This window comes from Geotrypetes seraphini, chromosome 16 (genome assembly GCF_902459505.1).
Source record: "Geotrypetes seraphini chromosome 16, aGeoSer1.1, whole genome shotgun sequence".
NCBI classification, from domain to species: domain Eukaryota; kingdom Metazoa; phylum Chordata; class Amphibia; order Gymnophiona; family Dermophiidae; genus Geotrypetes; species Geotrypetes seraphini.
This window is the reverse complement of record NC_047099.1, coordinates 5,955,293-5,973,075: the sequence shown is the minus strand read 5'-3', so window position 1 is coordinate 5,973,075 and position 17,783 is coordinate 5,955,293. Positions and strand designations below refer to the sequence as shown.

Here is a 17,783-nt window from a genome sequence, read left to right as displayed (position 1 = left end):
CATAATTTCTTGAAATCCTTCACCTTCCTGAGGGGCCCATTCCACCACCCTTTCAGTGAAACAATAGATGTTACACCTGAGCAAAATTCTTCCTGCTGGATCAACCAGATCAATACTATGACCCTCTCCAAAATGATTATCCTTTGCCGAGTTCTCCTGTCTCATGCTAGTATGTCTGGGCCAGTGTCTTTAAGATTGGTAGTACTGGTTTTTGGTTTCCTAAATGTGATGCACTCCTTCTTGTCTTTGCACGCTGACCTGGACCTGATCATCATCCTGCTCGATCAAAGGTCACCCAACTTCTTTAATTTATTTTAGGGGCCCTTTTACTAAAGTGCAGTACAATCTGGGCTTAGCGAGCTATAACACGGGATTTTATTGTGCACTAAGCCTAGTTTTAATGCTGGGGGAGCCGGCTCGATGGTCTTCAGAGTTATTTATTCTGGTTCCTGAGGAAGGGAGTTTTTCCCGAAACCATGCCTGGTTGACCTATTTTCTGGCGGACTTTCTTGCTTTCGGGAGTCCGTTTCACCACTCATTTCCAGCTAAGTCGGCGTTTTTGATTTTTGATTCTTGTGGGAGTTGTTTTTTGGGGGAGGTTCTCTAAGAGACTGTTGTCTGTCTTCACTCGTGTGTGCTTCTTTGTGCTTTATTTTTTGCACTTTTGGCACTTATTGATTTATTTCACACACCTTGGAAGTGCCCTATGATGGTGTGGGGGCAGGGACTGGTTGTCCTTGTCTCATGATTTGAGCACAGGAGCATTGCTCCTTTCGCTGCTTTATCACACTGGGGGCACTCCTTTACTAAATTAAATTATATTATTATCTTAATTACTCTTTGGAGTTCACTGTTGTGTGCTCACGAGTGTTTAGGTAGTCAACAGTCTCTTCGAGAACCAATTGATCTTGACTGCCTCTTTATCTGGTATCTTGCTAAGCTTCTCTGGCAGACCCTTTGGAGTTCTTTCTGTTTTGACTCCTATTTAGGAGGCAGTAAGTATTTCCGCATTAAGGGGTCCTTTTATTAAGGCGTGCCCATAGAATATAATAGATGCCTTTAGTGTGCACTAAATCGGTTAGTGCACTTTAATAAAAGGACCCCTCAGTCTGCGTTGCCCAGTTAGCATGCACTAATCCTAATGCACTAGATGGATAACAGAGGAATGTCCACTCTCTGCCCGTAACATGCCCCCTTAAAATGCACAATTAATTCATATCAAAATCATTTTCTACTCCAAAACTGCCTTAGAGCTTCAAAGCTCGTATAAACTCAACGAACACACAATTGGGATAAAAAGGTACTTCATTCAATACAACCACAATATCTGCATAATCAACACAGTGCATTAGAAGAGAAATGAAGAAATATTTTAGCAAGAACAGCTTTAAAAATGTAACTCGTTCTTAACCCGGGAACTGCCTGTATTGAAATAATCAAGCCATCGTGACGTCACTGATGAGGTTGGCTTTGCGGGTCAGCAAGGTCAAGGCCCTGATGTTCATCCTATTACCACCATGGAACCAAATACACTGCTAACACTGGATAATGACTGTAACAGACTCTACCTACCTCATGACTTGCTTCTTCTAACCACATTAGCTCTCTTGCTCTACATGTTCCTCCCCCAAATGTTCTTTTACTGTACCTCCCGCAACACTTTGGCGTTGTACCAAACTCCCCTTTAATTGCACGTTACGTCTTCTCTATCTCAATAATTCCCAAAGATCTTCGCTTAATGCATCTCTAGAGCGTCCTTATGATGAGAGTGACCCGGGGTCAAATTTGTCTCTATTCCTGCAGGAACTCAATTTCCCTGTCCCTTCCCCGCGAGTTTTGTTGCTGTCCTGCCCCATTCCTGTAAGCTCTGCCTTAACCACACAAACCTCGAACACTTATGATTTTAAAGTGTTTGAGGCTTGTGCAGATGAGGACGGAGCTTAGGCATTGGTGGAATGAGGCATTTTGACATCACAATCTGAGCTCTAGAATGTTGGCTTGTGCAGATGAGGACGGAGCTTAGGCATTGGTGGAATGAGGCATTATGACATCACAATCTGAGCTCTAGAATGTTGGCTTGTGCAGATGAGGATGGAGCTTAGGCATTGGTGGAATGAGGCATTATGACATCACAATCTGAGCTCTAGAATGTTGGCTTGTGCAGATGAGGACGGAGCTTAGGCATTGGTGGAATGAGGCATTATGACATCACAACCTGAGCTCTAGAATGTTGCTACTTAGGATTTTAAAGTGTCTGAGGCTTGTGCAGATGAGGACAGAGCTTGTAGGAATGGGGCAGGGACAGGAAAAGAGTTCACAGCAACAGGATGGGAAAATGAGTTCCAACGGGGACGGGGAAAAATTTGTTCCTGTGTCATTCTCTAATGTAATCTATACGTAAGCATCCTTGTACCGTACTAATCAGCTTTCCATATTCTGTTTTGTAAGTCACTTTGGATCTATGTAGGCATAGCACGACCCATAAATCCCAGATTAGAGTAGATTAGATTAGAATTCTATGAGTGTTGGAGCATTTACTTTGCTGAGCCACGGTAGAAACTTTTAACGCGGCGTTGATGAAAGAGAGTTTTAGAATAAATAATCAAGATCAGGTAATATCAGGTATGTAATATCACATCATAACATGTGTTATGAGTTTATTTTGTACAGTACCCTCTCCTCTCTCCCTTTCCCCTTCCTCCTCTCTCCCCTCTTTTTCTCTCCCCTTCCTCCCCTCCTATCTATCCACCTCCTCTCTCTCCCTCCTCTTTCTCTCCCCTCTTACCTGTCTTTACAGTCGCCTTGAGCCTATATAGGTATGAGCGACGTACAAATAGAAGATTAGATTAGATTAGATCTTTATCTGCTGTCATTTACTACGTTATTTACAAAGACTAGGGGACACTCGATGATGCTACAGGGAAATACTTTTAAAACCAATAGGAGGAAATATTTTTTCACTCAAAGAATAGTTAAGCTCTGGAATGCATTGCCAGAGGTTGTGGTATGAGTGGCTAGTGCAGCTGGTTTTAAGAAGGGTTTGGAAAAGTTCCTGGAGGAAAAGTCCACAGTCTGTTATTGAGAAAGACATGGGGGAAGCCACTGCTTGCCCTGGATCGGTAGCATGGAATGTTGCTACTATTTGGGGTTCCGGAATCTTGCTATTCTTTGAGATTCTGCATGGAATCTTGATACCCTTTGAGGTTCTAGAATCTTTTGTTACTCTTTGGGATTCTGGAATGTTGCTACTCTTTGGGTTTTGGCCAGGTACTAGTGACCTGGATTGGCCACCATGAGGATGGGCTACTCGTATTGATTGACCATTGGTCTGATTCAGTTAGGCTATTCTTATGTTCTTCTATGTAGGAAGCGCTAAGTGCACCTGGCATTAACTTGCGTTGGCCAGTTAGTGCACGCCAATGTGAATGTGCTAACTAGTTAATGCTTCCAGGCCCGTTCTCTTCCCAAGACACACCCCTTCCAAAATATTTTGTAAAAATAGCTAACGTATGTGGTAACGGGCAAAACATCACAAAACTCTTTATTGCATTTTGTGGTAGCCTGTTTTTCACATGCTAAGCATACTTTAAATATAGAACGATGAAGGTAGAAAAAGTCCATGTGGCCTATCTAGTCTGCCCATCCGTGCCATCTACTTTCCTTTCCTCTCCCTTAAAGATTATACGTACTTGCCCTGTATTGCTAGCATGGAATATTGTTACACCTTGGGTTTTGGCCAGGTACTAGTGACCTGGATTGGCCGTGAGAACGGGCTACTAGGTTTGATGGTCCATGGGTCTGACCCAGTAAGGCTATTCTTATGTTCTTGTCCCAAGCTTCCTTCTACTCTACCACTTCCTCTGAGAGCTGTTCCATGAATTCACCACCCTTTCCATGAAGAAGTATTCCTTTGGGCTCTTTCTGAGTCTGTCTTCTTTCACCTTCATCCTTTGCCCCCTCAAAGGGCTCTTTAGTGACCTTGGGTGAGTCACTTAACCTTCCATTGCCTCAGGTTAACCCTCCGGGGACAGGAAAATACCTCGGTGTCTGAATATAATTCACTTTGAGTGATCTAAAGTGAATTAAGGTGTGAGCTAAATCCAAATAAACAAGAAATCTCTCAAAGAGCACTGCTATGCATTTTAGAGAGCAGGCTGCACACTTCCCCTTTGTCTGCATTAAAAAGCATTTCAGTCAAGAACAACATTTGAAGGTTTTTAAAGATGTAAGTACTTTATACCAACTGTATTCCCTGTATGCTGAATATGGGAAAAGTTTTGTTCCTAAAACCTTTGCTATTAAAATTATGCCTTCCCTCTTTCTGTTTTTTTATTCTTTCTACCCCTTCCTTTTTAATCTTTTTATTTCCTCTCCATACCGTGAAATGGATTTGGCATCCTCCCATGATATAATCCAGGAAACTGTGAACCTTTTCTACCTACAAGGAAGCAATTACAAAGAGGTTACATATTAAAAGGGAGCCATCACAGTCAAATTTAGCCATTCAAGCGTTCTCAAAGGTTCTCCATAAAATTCACTCACTCGCAACTGCTCAACCATTCTCAACCACTTTTGATAAAATTTAGCTACTCATCCATTCTCTACTACTCAACCATTCTTGATAACGTTCAGCTACTCATCCATTCTCTACTACACAACCATTCTTGATAAAATTCAGCTACTCTTCTATTCTCTATTACACAACCATTCACAACCATTTGATAAAATTCAGCTACTCACTTTTGATAAAATTTAGCTACTCATCCATTCTCTACTACTCAACCATTCTTGATAACGTTCAGCTACTCATCCATTCTCTACTACACAACCATTCTTGATAAAATTCAGCTACTCACTTTTGATAAAATTCTCTTTGATAAAATTCAGCTACTCACTTTTGATAAAATTCAGCTACTCATCCATTCTCTACTATACAACCATTCACAACCACTTTTGATAAAATCCATTCTCTACTACACAACCATTCTTAACCACTTTTGATAAAATTCAGCTACTCTTCAATTCTCTACTACACAACCATTCTCAACCACTTTTGATAACATTCAGCTACTCATCCATTCTCTACTACATAACCATTCTCAACCACTTTTGATAAAATTCAGCTACTCATCCATTCTCTACTACACAACCATTTACAACCACTTTTGATAAAATTCAGCTACTCATCCATTCTCTACTACACAACCATTCTCAACCACTTTTGATAAAATTCAGCTACTCTTCCATTCTCTACTACACAACCATTCTCAACCACTTTTGATAACATTCAGCTACTCACCAATTCTCTGCTACACAACCATTCTCAACCACTTTTATAAAATTCAGCTCTCATCCATTGTCTACTACACAACCATTCTCAACCACTTTTGATAAAACTCAGCTCTCATCCATTCTCTACTACACAACCATTTTCAACCACTTTTGATAAAATTCAGCTCTCATCCATTCCCTACTACACAACCATTCTTGATAAAATTCAGTGACTCATTCATTCTCTTCTACACAACCATTCTCAGCCCCCCATCCGATCACTGTTCTTAACCATACTGTATAACATTCAAGCATGAAACTATTCTTAACTACTCAACCATTCTTAACCATTGTCTATAAAATTCATCCACTCAACTACTCAAACTATACAACCATTTACAAATCTTTCACATCCCATAAAATTCAAACACTGAACTATTCTCAACCACACAACCATTCTCATGCATGCAGTCCCCCATTTTCAGCAAGAAGCCTAAGAGACCTTTTTACTAAGCTGCGGCATACACTAACACATACTTATCACAGGTTAAAATGCACTACCCTGGGGTGCATTCAAGCAACCCGTGGTAGCTTTTGCATGTAAGCGTGCTACCCACATGCTTTTAGTGCTGGGGTGGAGAGTGGGTGTGGCTATGCTAATTGATTAGTGTATTGGATCACAAAAGTCATTCCACATCTAATAATAATAACAACTTTATTTTTATATACCGCAATACCACAAACAGTTCAGAGCAGTTTACAGAGGAAGAGACTATATACAGACAGCGATATTACAAAAAACTTTCAAAATTACATTAGTATGTTAAGATTAATCCAATTTATCTGGAAGTATTTTAAAGATACATTAAGGCAGAAATGGTGTCAGAGAAATTTATCAAAGAGAGGTTTTAATTGACTTCCTGAAAGTTTGATAGGAAAGTGTGTTTGAAATAAAGTTGGTTAAACATTTATTCCATTTGCCTGCTTGGAATAATAATGTTGTATCGAGGAATCTCATAGATACAGCTCTTCAAGGATGGGAAAGCGAACAAGTAAGTGCCACATGTACAGGTTGTGCCTAGTTTTTTGTAATACGAGCTTACATGATCCAATTTCTTGAGACCATAAATGAGACGGACTGCAGCGTTATGAACGATTCTCATTCGTTGGATGGTTTTCTTACAAGATCCCAAGTATATAATATTGCAGTAGTCTAAGATCTACTTACTATGCACTGTGTGAGAGTGATCACTCCAGAGTTCCTGTAATTCTTTTTCTTTTCTTTGTATTTAGGGTTTATACATTCCCACTGCACCTGCACAAAAGTCAAGACATTGAGGGGAGAATCATTTCTGAGCCCTTCTATTTTTAAGGTCTTACGTATTTTGTTTCAGAGTTGGGTAGTGCTTTCACATCACCCTCCACCTGAAGCTCTCCGTTCTGGAATGATATTTCTCAGTTATGATTTACTGGCTGTTATCTGTGAGCTGTCACGTGTCCCCTTCCTGGTGTTTCTAGGTTAGGAATAAAGTTATGCATACCTCTGATCCTGGAGAGCCACTCTGCATTTCCTTAAAGGTTGTGGAAAACTCGCCGATAAAATCATGCTTTCCACTAGAATCATAGTCATAAATCACGAACTGTGTGGAGTGAGAGAAAGAGGGGGGGGAGTGAGACAGTAAATAACAGTTGAGAGTATTGGAATTAAGACTTTCCCTCTTTCACAGCAATGCTATGTCATGCCATCTTTTCTTTTAAATCTCACTTTCAAGGTCTTGTGTAGGTCACAGCTACAGAGGGTATGCAGAGAAATTCGAAATGGCTCCCACTTGGGGTTCAAGTTATTTTTCACCACCTGAAGGCAGAAAAAAATTAAACAGTAGTGTTAAACTAAAGTGTTTCAGGAAATGCAAAATTCCCACCTCAGCTCAGAAATTATCTTCTCTCTACCCTAGTCAGGAATCAGATATAGGGAATGGTCAGGAATTCTACTCTCTAGGGACCCAAACTCATAGGGCAAGCAGAGCAGTAGATCTATTCTACTATGACCATGACACAACTCAAGAGGACATGCAATAATTTTACTCAAGGACAAGTGACTCTAGAATACCCCAGAGCCTGAGGAGGCACTTCTCATTACCAGGGACACAACTCAAAGGACATGAAAGGATTTGACTTATGGACAGGAGACTACAGAGTACACTATAGAGACTGAGGAAGCACTTCTATCACCAGGGACACAACTTACAGGACATGCAGAGTTTTTATTTAAGGATAGGGGAATCCAATACATCCCAGAATCTGAGGAGGCACTCCTATCACCAAAGGACATGCAAGGATTGTAATCAAGGCCAGGTGATAGGAAGAAATATTTTTTCACTCAGAGAAGAGTTAAGCTCTGGAATGTGTTGCCAGAGGTTGTGGTAATAAGAGCAGATAGTGTAGCTGGTTTTAAGAAAGGTTTGGATAAGTTCCTGGAGGAAAAGTCCATAGTCTGTTATTAAGACATGGGGGAAGCCACTGCTTGCCCTGGATCGGTAGCAAGGAATGTTGCTACTATTTGGATTTTGGCCAGGTACTAGTGACCTGGATTGGCCACCGTGAGAACGGGCTACTGGGCTTGATGGTCTGACCCAGTAAGGCTATTCTTTTATGTTCAGTCTGAGGAGGCATCTCTTGTCTTCCAAGACAAAGGTCTTTAGTCCACCACAAAACCTGGGATAAGCCCATGTTCACTAAGTGTGCGCCTCACCTCTGTTCTCCTCACCAGCTGTTCACTACCATTGCTATTGATTTTGTAGATTTCCATGAAAGGATCTGACTTGCTAAACAAATCCTAAAAATGAAAAAAGAAAAGACAATATCAACTGCAGAAATGCAGTGAACATAACACAGGGTACGTAAGTGCATAAAACCAAAGAGGGGATACTGGCTTATCATACTTTATGACTATCCTACCTTGTTGTCAAGTTTCTGGGCTTGGAAAGTGAACTGCACGAAGTCATTGGTTCCTGAGATCTCTTCAGCTGTGATCTGTTGTGAAGGAAACAGAAAGCAACATACTTGTTTTACTTAGCAATGGTGAAGGAAGGAACCTTCGGGGGAAACCCATGCACTAAAGTGGGTCATGAAAAAAAGACAGAGAAAGAGAGAAAATGGCTGGAGGAGAAGGGTAGCAACGCAGGACAGATTGGAACAGACAGACAGCTTCAGATAGGAGAGAGGACAACAGGTAGTGATCTCCCCACAGAGCTCTAGAGATCCCATTGCAGCTGGAGGACACCTGCTCAGCTTAGAGGGAACAGTGCCCATGACTGCAGAGATCAAACATTTACTTCTTTGCTCACAGTCTCTCCTACCCTGGAAGTCTGCAAGCGAACTGAAACCAGCTAGAGACTGAGGGAAAATTGCAGATCTTACAGAAAAAGAATTGCCAAGGCCAATCCAAATGTTACCTAGAAACATAAAAACATGATGGCAGATAAAGGCCCATCCACAATAACCATTATCTCTTCCTCTCTCCAAGAGATCCCACATGCCTATCCCAGGCCCTCTTGAATTCAGACATAGCCTCTGTCTCCACTACCTCTTCTGGGAGACTGTTCCACGCATCTACCACTCTTTCCGTAAAAAAAAGTATTTCCTCAGATTACTCCTGAGCCTGCTACCTCTTAACTTCATCCTATGCCCTCTCATTGCAGAGTTTCCTTTCAAATAAAAGAGACTCGACTCATGCGCATTTACATTACGTAAGTATTTAAATGCCTCTATCATATCTCCCCTTTCCCGCCTTTCCTCCAAAGTATACAGATTGAGATCTTTAAGTTCTTCACCCCCTAAACTGTACCTAAACAACCAAGGAGTACAGCACACCCTAGACCAGGGGTCTCAAAGTCCCTCCTTGAGGGCCGCAATCCAGTCGGGTTTTCAGGATTTCCCCAATGAATATGCATGAGATCTATGTGCATGCACTGCTTTCAATGCATATTCGTTGGGGAAATCCTGAAAACCCGACTGGATTGCGGTCCTCAAGGAGGGACTTTGAGATCCCTGCCCTAGACTATTCATACCTCATAGCTAACCTGTGCTACAGATGTACATTTAAGATATGACTCTTTTAGGAAGGTAACTTATGTGCACATCTGCTTATATAAAACATTCCCCTGGGAGGTTACAGCACACCTGTGCCCCACAAAATATGCCCATAGGTATAACACCAGTCCCCTGCACCCCCCCCCCCCCCCCACACACAATTCCACTAACTGTGTTGGATAAGCTTGTACATACAGTATATTACAGTTTACAGTGCATAAGCTTACTCATAAAAACCTTAAGCAATTTTGTAAATAGCATTTCTGCATATAAAGTACTATTTTACATGAGAAATACTTTATAAAATTACCCCCCTAAGTATATCAGTCAATTTTAAGACAGTCATAAAAATATCTACATTAACTTAGACAAATAGACGTTGATTAAGATGTTCCTTTTGCTGTGTGTAAGGCATTCTGGACATGAATATCGAATGAACTCCATGACGATGTTGCCTATTGTCTAATGTCAATGGGACAATTAGGATATTTCATTAAAGCCTCCATAATTTGACCATTGTCTAAAAGTACTTTCATAATCTGCTATTCTTTCTGTGGGGTACTGGCTTTATTAGTTTCAGCTGGTGCACATGCGTAACAAGCTTCATGATTAGGTTTCTTTAAATAATATACAGAATGAACCTTCCTGCACGTGAAGTTCCAAGCCCCATTCTCGATCATCTAGCCCTTATAAATGTCATTTAAGAATTTTATAGCTAGGATATAATAAAGAAACCCGCATTGCCTATTTCAATGCCCTAAGCATACCAGTAAAATTATTCAACAGTATCCATTATCCAATTCTCTCAATGGGAGTGAAGTTTGGGATCCATCATTAACTCAACGAGTCAAAATAAGACCGAATCCCAAAGAGAGCGTTCTACTCATTGTCAAGGGAGATGGAAGAGATGAGAGGAAGAGGAAAGGGCTCCACTTTCCACATACTATACCGTGATGGTTGACTTCCCTGCCAATTTTCCATTCTTCAGTTGAAGTGGCTTGGTGATCTTGGTCTGTGAAACAATCTAAAGAAGAAGTACATTGCAGTCAACATAGAGATGGTTTTGTTTGTGAGGTTGGGTGTCTAAAGAAAAATTGCAGTACTGGGTGAGTGGATGAAGCCTAAAACGTGAAATGGTTGGTAAAAGTATAGAAACTGAAGTAGAATGAAAATGGAGAATTAGGTAGATAGAAAGTAAAGCATTGGATGGATGGTGAATTATGGACATAAGTATTAAGTTATATTGGCTTCCAGTAGAAGTGAGGATAATTTTTAAATTTGCCTATTTGTGTTACAAAACAATCCCCTGCCCCCTGTTTTCTTAAACTGCGATAGCGGTTATTAGCGTAGGGAGCCGCGCTGAATGCTCCGTGCTGCTCCCGGCGCTTATAGGAATTCTGAGCGTTGGGAGCAGTGTAGAGCATTCAGCCCAAGTTATCTCTGGAAACATTTTGTGTTATCTGAAATTAATCACAGAACCCGTAATATTACCTTTCCATCTTTATAAGGTTGTACGTGTAAAAGATTTATCGAAAGGACTTTAGCCTTCCAAGCAGGTAAATGGAACACAAATTTAAGTGGTCTGATTATGTCTTCTCTTTCTTATCAAGACTTCAGAAAATCATTGAAAACATTTGTTTGGTAAATTTGTGCAATGATTTTCCCAATTTTACTGTATTGGTGACATTGACAATGTTAATTTGCTGTATTATACCTGTATTTGTAGTTTCCCTCTTGTTATTAACCGCATTGAACTGCGAGGTATTGCGGTCTACAAATAAAGTTATTATTATTATTATTAGGTGGATGAAGACTGATATGTGTGTAAGGATAGATGAAGGGTTGAATATTGGTGGATGGACCATTGTCCTTTTCTTGAATGAATGGACAGAGGATAGGGTACATGAAAGCAGTAAGTAAGAGGGTGAACGTGAACAGCAAGACTAAAGAACAAAGAAGGAAATTGTTCAAAAATCTAATAGGCAGATCCAAGTTTATTAATTTTTGATATACCATCTATCAAATAATGGCTAAATGGTTTACACTAAGTTTCATTAAATATAACTTAAAATAAACATAAGATAAAAAATAAATATTAAAAAAGGGGATTGTGGACAGATAAATCAAACATGAAAAGTTAGAAAGAACACTAGGTAGTTTAATTACATCGAGATGGAAAAAAAAAGGGGCAAGGGGCAAGGGGGAGGGGGAGGTATATATGGGAGGAGGGTCTCTTCTTAGGAAGCGTTTATAGTTCTCTTCCATCAAGGAAAAAGCGAGGTTTCAAGTGTTAGAAGCATCTTTAAAAAGAAATGTTTTGATTTTGGATTGGAATTTGTCTATAGAAGGTTCAAGTTTAATGGCTAAGGGGAGGGCATTCCAGAGCGAGGGTGCGGGAACTGAGGATATAGCGTTTCGAGTAGTATCATAGAATAATTCTTTTTGGCAACGCCATCTGAAAATATTAAGGAAGACTCTATAAATCTAAATGGAATAATATATCCAATTCTACCTGTTATTAAAATTTTGGGAGTTTATTTAGATCGCAAGTTGACCTTTGATTTCCACACCACTTACCTTGAAAAAAATGTTTTTTTTCTTATTATGGAAACTAAGAACAATTAAGTCAATTTTGATCTTTCCTCTTTTAGAATATTAGTCCAATCCCTCATCCTGAGCACATTGGATTATTGTAATATTCTCTATTTATCAATCAGTAAGAAGAATATTATAAGACTACAGCTTATGCAGAATACTGCTGTTCGCCTGATTTTCGGATTGAAAAAATCCAACCATGTGTCTCAGTATTATTAATAAGCTGCATTGGCTTCCCATTGAAGCAAGAGTGATTTTCAAGTTTGGCTGTCTCTGTTTTAAAGCTCTGAATGGGCAACTACCCAGCTATCATTTTGATCATTTTGTATTTTCCAATAGGAAACATTTACGTGGCCTACGATTTTTTTGATTTTCCATCCTTTAGAGGCTGCGTCTGTAAACGATTCTTTAGTAAGTTGCTTTCGTACCAAGCTGGCATATGGGATAAACATCTCCTACCTAGCCTTTAGAAAAATCCTGAAGACATTTCTTTTTTGGTAAATATGGTGAATTATGATCAACTGTGTATGTTCAATAATTTTATCTTTTTGTTAACCACTCTGAACCGAGAGGTAGTTGAGGTATATGTTTTATGTTATGTTACTAGTAGGTGATGGTTGTTGGATGGAAGTGTTCCGACAGAAGAGTTTGGGATCAGATGTTTGTCAATAAAGGCAGGGATATGTGTATGTTTAGTCTTGTAGTGAGGAAGAGTATTTTAAATGTGATGCGGTATGTAATAGGTAGCCAACGGGCATCACAGAGGAGGGGGGTGACATAATCATTAGGCATCTAGATGGTTGATCTAACTGGACAGACAAAGAGCCAATCCTTGTGGATGAGCTCACCTGTCCAAGTGTGCACTCTGTGGATCCCAGGAAACAGTCATCCCTAGTTCCTACACTGGTAGAATCCTCAGCATCATAAACTTCAAAGAGGAGGTTCTGCATCTCTTCAAAGTAGTAATCGACTGCAAAGATCTTGGAGTACACAGGACTCAGGTTGTTTTTGATAACTTCTGTCTTGTCCACCTATAGGAGGGGAGGAAGGGGGAAAGGTAACCAAAGGCGAATTGGCTGACTCTTCAAGAAATTAAAAATCCTGGGCTAGAGGGCAATGCCCTACTTTGGACAGATAACTACTTAACCCTGGCAGATGGTGAAAATGGCTGTTTTACGTAACTTGATGTTGAACGAGAGCAAAAGTACCAAGTAACAGGCATTTGGAGATGTAGATCGCCTCTAAGAACATAAGAAATTGCCTCCACTGGGTCAGACCAGAGGTCCATCACGCCCAGCAGTCCGCACCCGCGGCGGCCCCATCAGGTCCACGACCTGTCAGGTTTTCTTGATTTAGCCCTATATCCCTATCTACCTCTATCTGTACCCTTTAATCCCCCTATCCTTCAGGAATCTAAGAGCCGTAGGAAACGCATGTTGCTTCTGAGCAACAATGCCAAATAAGGGGTCCTTTCATTTAGGCGCGCTAAAGATTAGCGCCTGCTAAATGCTAAGGCATCCATTATATTCTATGCGCTAGATCGGTTAGCGCGCCTTAATCAAAGGACCCCAAAGAATAGGACTAAAGGTTAGGTTGTCTCAATGATGAGATAAGAATTCTCCTCGCTCCCACCAACCTATCCATTAACAAACTAGAGAAGGAAGCAATGACTGAAGTCATCACATTTGTAGCCGACACAAAATTACTCAAAGTAATTAAACATCAGCAGACTATGAGACGTTGCACTCTGGGGATCTGGGATCGAACTGGCAAGCGAAGCTTAAAGCGGGCAAGTGCAAAGTGCGCTACGGGGGTTAGCGCGTCGGACATTTCATGACGCACTAATCCCCGCGGCAGCCTAAAATCCTAACACCTTGTCAATGGAGGCGTTAGGTACTAGCACGGCAGGTGGTTTAACGTGCGGCATTCCGCGCGTTAAACCGCTACCGCGCCTTTGTAAAAGGACTCCTTAGTTTAGTTTTATTAAAACTTGATCAACTGTTTTTACTAATGCGCAGTGCGGGTTGTAACGCTGGCAGCGGCGGTAACTGCTCTGATGCTCATACTGCAGCCGCTGACGCTAAAACCTGCACTACGCGTTAGTAAAGGAGGAGGTAAAATACAAAAAAGTATACATACAAAATAACTCCAGTAATAATAGGACAGACCTGAAATAAGAATCAATCATAATAATATAATATAAGAATAATAATCATTTATTTTTTTGCATACCACCCAACCAATAATTCTAGGCGGTTCACAAGAAGAGAACTGTTACATTTCAGTGAAGATACAAAATCAGAAAATACAACAAAAAATTATCGTACAAATTTATCAAACAGGTAAGTTTTCATCGACTTTCTAAATACATAATAGGATTGTGAGTGAGCCATCAAAGAGCACATCCAAGAATTCATTTTTCCAGCTTGAAAAGCCAATGTCTTATCTAAAAAAAAACAAAAACCTTTTGAATCAGCAGGCTTTTGGGGTAGGATACGTAAACATCCCCAAATTTCTTGTATTCTTACTTTTTACAGTGATGGATTGTGACGTCGCCAAAGTTTTGCTACCACTATACAGTATTTCTGTGATTTTTTTGTTTTTTTTCCCTCTACTTTTACCATGGACCCCTGACGAAGGTGTGTCCGAAACACGGACCGTGTCGGGTCCCTTGATTGGTAATTGGTAAAAGGGTTTGCATATTATTTTTTGTCATTAATAAAATTTGCCTACGTCTTGTACAGATCTGCAGTTTTGTTTTGTTTGCTCTATGTTGGTAATAAGCCATAACAAATGCAAGCAAATTTAAAGATAACTCTGGCTTCAAAAGGACTTATGTGATCAAACCGAAAATCAAACGTACTGCTGCGTATGAAAGCAGGGTTTTAAATTCCAAAGTAAAGTTAAAACTAATCTTAACTATATTTATTTATTTAAAACATTTATATCTCGCTTCTCCAAAATCTATGCGGGCTACAAGAAATAACATTCATAATAAAATTACACAAACATGCTCTAACAATCCAAAATTAACGTTATACACTTTAAATTTCTCAGTACAATCATAAGAATAGCTTTACTGGGTCAGACCAATGGTCCATCTAGCCCAGTATCCGTCTTCGCTGAGGCCAATCCAAGTCACAAGAACTAAAAACCCAACTAGTAGCGGCATTCCATGCTACCGTCCCATGTCTGTCTCAACAGCAGACTATGGACTTTTCCCCTCCAGGAACTTGTCCAAACCTTTCTTAAAACCAGCTACACTATCTGCTCTTACCACAACCTCTGGCAATGCGTTCCAGAGCTTAACTATTCTGAGTGAAAAAATATATCCTCCTATTGGTTTTAAAAGTATTACTCTGTAACTTCATCGAGGGTCCCCTAGTCTTTGTAAATCGTGATGCAGTACTTGTACCCGTTCTACACCACTCAGGATTTTGTAGACTTCAATCATATCTCCCTTTAGCCGTCTTACATAACTTAAAAAAAATAAAGGTTCACAGTGCTGGGTTCCAGATTAGAAAAAGGATCTTGGGCTCATTATGGACAATATATTGACATCCCTAGCTCAGTGTGTGGTACTGGTATCAAAATACTCATAAATAAATGTTAGGAATCGTTTGAAAAAGAATGGAGAATGAAACAGAAAATATTACAATACCGCCATATAGTAACTTCGCCTTGAATGTTGTACATTCTGGTCAAAAAGGAGCAGTTACTACTACTACTACTACTATGAATTATTTCTATAGTGCTACCAGATGTATACAGCACTGTATAGAGTCACAAAGAAGACAGGCCCTGCTCGAAAGAGCTTACAATCTAAACGGAGAAGATAGACAAACAGAATGCCATAGATACAGTTAGTCTGCTGGCTGAGTTGGTGGGCAGAGGGATGGCTATAGTAGAGGTCAACACAAATCATTAAGGGGATAGACGGGTAAGCAGGGAACAGTTCTTTCCTCCTTCTAATTGAACTAGGATTGGGTCCATTAACACTTATTACATAGTTGAGGGTGTCTCCATTTCTTACTTGAGGACATTGGCAACATGCACTGAATTTTTCAAGTGACAAGGAGTGGCCACTGTCGAAAACGTAAGATGCTGAGCTAAATGGACCACTAGTCTAAGTCAATATATGTCTTATTTAAGGAAGACAAAGAAAAGCATGTCTACATTCTCCGTGGTCTCTGCAAAGGGGAGCTCTGGCTTAAGTAGAGTTGGAAGGAAAGGAGAGTTTTGTCGGCGGCCTCCTTGTTAATGCACTTTCACATATAGCCAGTTCATTCTGGATAAAAATTTTAGTTAGGCCTAAAAAAGATAAGGGTGCTCTGTATGGGGAAGATTGGATTCAGGGTGACTTTGTACCTTCCCATTTCTTCCTATAAAGGGTTTGGATAGAGCCTGAAAAGCTGGGATCTCTTAACAAAGCTCTAGGTCATCCCCCTCCCCCCCCCCCCAACGAGGAACCCTCTTTCTGATCCTTGCCTAACTCTCTGTCCCTCGCCCCCCACCCTAAGAATCAGGAGCTATGGCCTGAAGCCTCCCTCTGCATTCTGTCCTTGGTGCTTTGATTGATCCAGCCGTGACTCATCTTCCCTTGCTTGCCTGATATCTCCTTTCAGCCAGGTTAAATGGCTCAATAATCAGTCCTAGAGAGCCAGGAATCAGCGAATGACCTGCACAAAGCAAAAGGCATAATATGCTTTGGAAAGAGTGACCTGTGTGTGATTAGACAGCACTGCTGGGGGGGAGTGTTGTAGGAGCATTTATGAATTTCATGTATGTGTAAGGGAGATTGAGGGCCAGGGTTGGCTCTGGTTGCATGAGGAGTGTTGTGTACGTATGCACTTGTGATCTAAGACTCTAAGACGTTCGTCTTCCTTTTCAACTTTTATTAACTCTTCTGGTGATATTCTTTGTTGGGTGAAGAGAGTAGGGTCAGAGGAGGTCCTTACCTCATTGCAGTGTCCCTCCGAATACATTTTGAGAATCACACAGGGGTTCGGCTTGGACAAGGTGTCCCGGTCCAATAGGCTTTTGCATGACACTCGCAGTTCTACTCGTGAAGCCCCCAGAGCCACAGGCTGGTTCTCCATGACATCTGACATCCTTCCAGAAAGAAAAACAGACAGAGAAAAATTTTATTTAGAGGTCCATGTTTCAGGAGTGAATGTAAGTGTGTGACCAGTGGACATAACTTCCAATCGCACTTTTACCACCGTCAATCACTGTGCGATTATCTAGTCATCTTTATTTGTATTTATAAACACATTCTGCATTGCCAGTAGAGCGTGGAGGTAAAAAAGTGATTATGTGATTTATATTGCATTCATTCAGCAGATAGTGAAATCTTTTCACCTAAAAAGCAAGCTGCATGGGAGCCAACCTTTCCTCTACGGTGCAAATCAGACAACCGCTTGTGTTCCTCAGGGAGGTGATGCAACGATATTGCGGTTTCAATCGCAAATGGCAGGCAGGTCCTCTGGGAGTCCCGTAGCACCCGCCTGCCCCTTGTGATTGCAATGCAGCTGCACTACCCCCACCCCCCAATGGTAGGAATGTAGGTAGAGGGCTCCTTTGCACCTTAGGAGGAAGGTAGGCAGGGCAGCGACCCTGCAGCCTTACCACTGGTTTGCTTGCGTTTTGGGGGGCGAGAAGCGTATTGCAAGTATTCTTTGCATGATTCCATCATCCTCTTTCAAAGCGCTCTTCTGTCTCTTCCATCCCTGGATGCAGTCTCTTGCTAACCTCCAGCTGTCCCTGAGGAAACAGCAGACTTTGCGCTTCATTAACTTCTAATGGATTTTTTTTTTTTAATGAAA

General features: G+C 40.8%; 1 protein-coding gene across 1 annotated transcript in view; it reads right to left on the bottom strand.

The window, feature by feature from the left end:
- The window catches only part of CPNE6 (copine 6), a 33,078-nt gene extending 16,009 nt beyond the window's left edge, over nt 1-17,069 (bottom strand). Inside the window, exons 1-9 of the mRNA XM_033924660.1 lie at nt 16,917-17,069; nt 12,807-12,989; nt 10,313-10,387; nt 8,230-8,304; nt 8,024-8,107; nt 7,037-7,126; nt 6,813-6,911; nt 6,500-6,586; nt 4,379-4,438 (exon numbers count right to left, since the gene is read on the bottom strand). Of these exons, the coding sequence (XP_033780551.1) occupies nt 4,379-4,438; nt 6,500-6,586; nt 6,813-6,911; nt 7,037-7,126; nt 8,024-8,107; nt 8,230-8,304; nt 10,313-10,387; nt 12,807-12,989; nt 16,917-17,069 (906 nt within the window). The remainder of the gene's footprint in view (nt 1-4,378; nt 4,439-6,499; nt 6,587-6,812; nt 6,912-7,036; nt 7,127-8,023; nt 8,108-8,229; nt 8,305-10,312; nt 10,388-12,806; nt 12,990-16,916) is intronic.
- Between the last annotated feature and the right edge of the window lie 714 nt (nt 17,070-17,783).